The sequence below is a fragment of the Lathyrus oleraceus genome, chromosome 6, assembly GCF_024323335.1.
Source record: "Lathyrus oleraceus cultivar Zhongwan6 chromosome 6, CAAS_Psat_ZW6_1.0, whole genome shotgun sequence".
NCBI classification, from domain to species: Eukaryota; Viridiplantae; Streptophyta; class Magnoliopsida; order Fabales; family Fabaceae; genus Lathyrus; species Lathyrus oleraceus.
Window position 1 is genome coordinate 531,881 of NC_066584.1, and position 6,790 is coordinate 538,670.

Here is a 6,790-nt window from a genome sequence, read left to right on the forward strand (position 1 = left end):
TTGTTTCAGGAATTTTGAAGGAAATGCATAATTCTCAAAAGTTAGTGCATATCACTCTTCGAATGAACGTTCATCTATTGAGACTACTCGCTCAAAGGAAAAAACTAGGGTTAGGTCTACTACTTCTTCAAAATATCCTCTTGATTCAGATTATTCTAATGACTTATGTTTATTCCTTCATATTTCAAAAGTTTAATCAATTTGTTGAGCTTATTTATTATCTCTATCTTTCTAGATTTTCTTTAAACTCAACAAACACACTACTATTTTTGAATTGAGGATCAGATCATATTTATGATTTCAATTCTTAATGCTTAGATAACTGATAAATAAAAACTTTCAAACATAACCTTCAAAGGTTCCATTGGTTAAAAATCATCTATGAGAATGAATTTCACATTCATTTTCCATTTTAATTTCCTAATTCTATGTGTTCATTATCACTTACTTGATACTCGAAAAAATCTATAAATCATCTCAAGAGTGTCTCATATTTCCTTGGTGGAATCAAGAGTGTCTCATATTTCCTTGGTGGAATCAAGAGTGTCTCACACCTCATTGATCAAAATATGTTTGAATTTAAAATCAAGTTTAACTTTTCTCTTATCTTCTTCAATCCAATGAAAATCAAGTTTATTTACCACCTCATCAGTAAATGAGAAGGTATGAATAAACGGACCATTGATTAAAATATCTCAAATTTCAAAAATCAATTTCTTTTATAAAAATTTAAATATCACTTTTCATAATTCAAAACTATCATCATCAAATTATGGGTGTATATTCATGAAAAGTCTCATGTTAAAAGCAAAAGTGTTTGTAGTCATCATCTTCCTCCTGAGACGATTAGTCTTTAAACATAAGTTAGACTTTAATGCCACTTGTTAGACAAGTGACTCCAAACACAAGAGAATGTGTGAATTAGTATGGGCTTGAAAAATCATTTCTGAATAAAAATTTTAACAAAATCAAAGTTTAAAATATGTTTGTAAAACAAATAAGATAAAATCAGTGCAAAATATAAAATTTGATATATGGAAATGCAGCGGAAGAGAGAAAAACGTCAAAGATTTATATAAGTTCAGTATAATGAAGTGGCCTAATCGTCTCTCCAAGAATTCCTTGTTGAGATTTTTTACTATGATGTGAGTTTTTTTACATGATTTGCCCTTGAACCAAACAAGGAATTCTTGGAGAGACGATTAGGTCACTTCAATTGGTTTAGCTCACAACCAAAACAAACTTATTAGTAAATAGAACTTACAATATTGCCCTTACACCATACTTAAACACCTTACAGATATAAAACTTCACTCTCAAAAGGATTAAGGTCTTGAGAAAATAAAGAGAGAGAAAGGAGAGTAATAGAAAGGTATTTAGAATACGTTTTTTGGTGTGTAAGAAACGAGAAATGAGAAATGAGCGATTTATTTATAGGACAAAAGGTGACTTGAATATGGAAATAATTTGTGGGATTTTTAAGGCTCATAATCGATCATGCAAATATAATAATCGATTATGAAGTACAAAAATGAAAGGCTTTCAAAAGAGTGGATACTAGACGATTATAAGCCCTAATAATCAATTATGAGGCGTTAAAAAATAGATGATCAATTAGGATTAAGGGATAACCGATTAAATTATAAATTGCACCCATGAGGAACTTTTTGAGATATTATCCAACTAGTTAGGCACACACAAAAAATATAATAATTTTAATAACATAAGATACGCTTTCTAAAAGGGGGTGTGTGATTTTCCTTAGTTAATTCGAGAGCTAATTGTATACATTTACATACACATATCACTCAGCTCAATCTCGGCGAGCTTTCACACTTCCTCTCTTTCATAACTCTAGAGCTTCAAATTTCTTGCCACATTATACTTGGCTTTAGCACTCCACTGAAATCTTGAATCTTCTTCTAATAAGGTTTGAGATAACTCTTCAAGATAGACATCATCATTAGACACAAAGCTTGATCAGAGATCTTCATAGACTTCACTGAACGTCATTTGACATTAGGTGTTGTTCTATAGTGATAGGCTTTGATATCTTGATCTCTAAGCACCATAACTTGATCACTACATATATGAAGTTGGATATCTTAAGCACAACTTGATCACCACATTAGACTACTACTTCACTCACAGTGTTGTCATCAATCCCAAATGGACTTGACCAACACTTATGATGAAGATTTCTCTTAAGAACGTTGTCAACATCAAAATTAAATAGGTTATTGCAGACATCATACCTACAAGCACATAGATCCACATCTCCAACTACATGTGAGAATTTAGCTTTCTTCTTACGCAATGAAGCATGTTGAGACAACCGACTATGTTTGTTCCTTGAATGTTCGTCATCCATTTTTCTATAATCACATAAGACATGAGATAACATAATCATAATTATGGTCCACTTCAAAAATTAACAAACAATTGTCCAATAAATCATAAACAGAATGACACACATTATTTTCAATAGTTAAAGAAACAATATGAATTTGACCCTAACAAGAGTCCGTATTTTGAAATTCGAATGGATAATATGTATTTTGAAGTCCGAATGACCCTAGACGTATCAGAACTCTTACTAGCAGTAAAATCCTAACTTCAAATATCCTAAATTCAAATCAAATCTAAGTGGAAGAAAAAATATATTAGATTTCTATCTGATGAAATATAATGTAGTTTAATTAGAATATATAAAGAAATCGCCTGCATCAAAATTAATATATTTTTTTAAATGATGATGATATTTTTATAGAATATTATTTGGAGATGATTATGCTTAGTTTGAATGAAAAGGAATAGAAATTGATTAAGGTGTTTAGTTTGATCGAATTTGAGTAAAAATTGAGAGATGGTTGAAAGATATTGAACTCGGATTTTTGAGATAGTATTTTCGTATTCTTTAGAGTTGATTTTAAATTAACCAGTGGTGATTGACGTTAAACTTAGTATGGAGGACCACAGTTGAATCCGCCACAACTACGATTGAGAGGAGATTGAAATCACTTAATGTCAAAGTTGTCCCTCAAATCGGATTAGTAGGTTCAATGAACTGGATTCTGGTGATAAAAAAATTGATTTTAAATGTAAGAAAATGGAGAAGAAAATAGTGGTTGTGTCATTTAAAGGGGTGTGTCCATATTTAAATAAGGTGTACCCAAATATTGTAATCCAAATACATGTCAATGTGTAATATATATGTCTCTGCAACGTGTTTTTGCATTTCTGATTAACTTATTTGTTGTAGCGTGGTGCATCCGTATTTAAAACTCCATACTGTGCGAGAGGAGTGTTTTTGGGTTTCACTAGCGTGCGAGAGATTTACTAAGGGTGCAATGAGCAAATCCCCGGTTACACACGAACTAACTAGTGGATTCAAAATTACAACTCACTCCATCAAAAAATTTAAGAAAAAAATGTAGCTTGTTTATATCTGCTTTGGATAAGTTATTTTATTTTATTTGTTATTACAAAGTACAACCACTGATAATTCATTTCTTAATGGGAAAGAGAATTCAATTGTTAACATTAACTATGGTACAAGAGGACTTATTCCCTTGCTCTTTTCAATAGAAAACGCAATGAAAAGTATCCCAGTGCAAATGTTTGCCAAAACCAGCCTGTTGCATTTGCAGGATCCACCTTTTTAGCCAGGTACCAAGCATAACTGCCCTCAATCACATGTGCAGCTGTGGCCAGCAAAAATACCAGTCTTGTCATCCAAATTGACCCAAACACAAATAGACATATACCTCTCAGAAGAGATACAATCCATATTGTGTCTGGTAGAAAAGCCCCACCGAAGAGTGAGGTCATTCCAATGACACAAAACAGCCACGCATAAATGGTAGGCCCATCCAGAATTTGCCTTTTCCTCTGTTTCCAGTAAGTTATGGTAGAATCCATCCCCTCTCGCGGAATCACCATGGGAACATAGCCAATCTCCCCTCTGGCTTTAAGATAAGAGAAATAGTGTGTCACTCCCACCTGTCAAAGATCAAATATACATATCAGGATGACTGCTCCTTGCATCCTCATCTAAAAGGAAGGATTTTCTTGAATGCATACATGTTCCAAAGTTTATTTCAAGCATACAAGTTGAGAAGTGCACACACATAGGGGTGGAGAATGATTTAAATATATTGATTTGAGCTCTAAATGCCATATGACATGAAATGCGTAACATATTTCTAGGCCTACATATAAGTCTCCAACTATTCAGCTAGCTAGCTAGAATGAGACAAAAGTACTGACCTTGTGTACTTCACTTGGAAGGATGAATGGTTGAGGGAGCCACCGTTGATTAAGCCATGGATATAAGATCGTATAAACACCTTGGCAAATCCTCCCAAGAACAAGAGCATGTTCGACAGATAAAGATGGTTTTGGTAGTTCATAATCCAGACTCTTGAGTAGAGGTTGGAGGAATTCAAAAGAATTGACAGGTGAACCTGAACAAAAGAGGAGTCAGTAGTTGCTTTTAGAAATTCTAACAATAGACATTAACAAAGAGAAACCATCACCATCACAAATAAAGTATGCCTGGCCAGCAGCTATAGGTCGTTTTCCCTTTTCATTATTGTCATCCAAAAGTCCCATACTTGCTAGTATAAGAGCAAGGACAAGATTATCCACAAAAACCCAATCTGACTTGACAGTTTCGTCTCCAATTCTGAACAGAATCAGACCCAACCTTGCCATGGTTATGATCCTCGGAAGGTGCCTGTCTTCCCCCGGTCCATAGATTGCAGCGGGACGAATAGCACAAGTGTAAAGACAATTTCCAGCATCGTTCCTTGAGAAGATGAAAAAGGTTATGCAAGCAAAGTAATAACCATATGTAGTCTACTACAACCTGGGTATGGTACCACTACCAGGTACGGAGTCATTCAAGGAGCTAAAATGTGGGTACGTTAATATAAATTTTATAATATATGAAAAATAATTTTATTAAACATGAGCAGCTTATCTGAAATATAGAAACAAAATTAGCAAGCCATAGTGTGTAAGTTGTTCAACAATCAACATCATAGAATCTAAGTATGACTATGAATATCATCAAACTTTAAGAATGTTAGTATCATCATTTCCTTGCCCATGAAAAAAGCAACTAGAAATATGGTTCACGTTCATCATGAGAGATTAGCAACTTCAAGGAATGTCAGCCCCTTCAAATGGATCCTATTTATCGATATCTCGCATTTTACCTTCACAGTCACGCTGTTTTTCTAGATACGAGACAAAGATTTGAATGTATACCAAAAATATTAATCACAAATTTGCCTTTATCACTCTCTACACACACACACACACAAAAATCTGTCTCAAATAAAATGAAAGAGTTATCTCTAGTTCACTCTCACTCCTTCCCCAAAACCTGAACGGAGTCTTAAATTGTAGGAAGCAAAAGAGTATTAATTAACGATAGCAAGAGTAAAAGTAAGGAAAGGCAAGTAAGTTACTTGAGAGGGCGGGCATTATTCTTTAGAACCAACTGCTCAGCAATTGACTTACTGCGGCCATATGGATCAACATGACTATCAATTGGAATATAAGGCAAGCTTTCATTTCCGTTGATGATCTTCTGACCACCAAAGACAACATTGTATGTGCTACAATAGACAAGCCTTTTGATACCAAGGTCAAGGCATGCGTCAATAACATGGCATGTCCCATTTATATTGATTTCATCAACTCTGCCGAATTGCAGCATCTCTTTTCCGGACATACCAAAGGCTGCAAGGTGGAATACACATTCGGCACCACGGAGTGCCCTTTCAACATCCTCTTTGCGGGAAACATCCCCTGATTGATTGATTCAGTTAATAAGAAATAGTAATATGAGATCTAAAAATGAATAAACAAAGAAAAGCAAAGCAAAGCAACCTTGTATGCAGTTGACTCCCTTGTGTTTGAGAATATGCGACCAAGGAGAAGATTCACGGAGGTCAAAGGATCGCACCTGCTTAGCACCTCTTCGTATGAGTTCCAAGCACAGAGCAGATCCTACGAATCCGAGTCCACCTGTGACCACGAAGGTCTTCCCCTCAATTCCTTCATTCTCGCTCAAGTGCATTCTTCTTCTTCTTATTCTTATTCACTGATCAAGCTATCTCTTCAATTTCACACACAGATTTCCATGTCTCCTCAATTTCACTGCATATAGCATCCCGCGTAGTCCATTTAAGGTCTTTGCACTCGTATTAAGAATCCATTTAACATTTTTCAACTCTTATCAACAAATACCATAAATATTCTTTTTAACTATCGGTAGTGTTCTATACTAAATGTTATCGATAATACTTTGAAGGGTAATTTTAACCATCTAAGAAATCTAGAAATAGAAAATTCCTATAAAAAATAATAATAAATAGGACAAAATATATATAACCACTTTCACATAGATTAACTTCATTTATGACTATTCATAATTATATTTCATAAATCAATTATAATACTTTGAAGGGTAATGTAACAAGTTAAGAAATCTAGAAATAGAATTCTTATCAAAAAATAATAAATAAGACAAAATATATATAACCACTTTCACATAGATTAACTTCATTTATGACTATTCATAAATAAATTATTAATATTAAATATTTTTAAATTAAATTAAAGATATATTTATTATAGTGGTAGGAGGGAGTATAATATTATCCATTTTAATTTTTTTAAATATAAAAATATATTTATTAGCAAAAACCCAAATTCAATCTAGATTTAATTAAACCAATAGAGAGGTTTGTTTTGTCCAAACTCTATCACACTCATC

At 33.4% G+C, this 6,790-nt stretch overlaps 1 protein-coding gene across 1 annotated transcript; it reads right to left on the reverse strand.

The window, feature by feature from the left end:
• Positions 1–3,419: 3,419 nt before the first annotated feature.
• Positions 3,420–6,323, reverse strand: LOC127091476 (uncharacterized). The gene is made up of 5 exons (XM_051030119.1): positions 5,902–6,323; positions 5,478–5,820; positions 4,539–4,810; positions 4,270–4,466; positions 3,420–4,002 (listed from the first exon to the last, which is right to left on the reverse strand). The coding sequence occupies exons 1-5, from the start codon at positions 6,089–6,091 to the stop codon at positions 3,565–3,567; spliced, it is 1,440 nt and encodes a 479-aa protein (XP_050886076.1). The 5' UTR covers positions 6,092–6,323; the 3' UTR covers positions 3,420–3,564.
• Between the last annotated feature and the right edge of the window lie 467 nt (positions 6,324–6,790).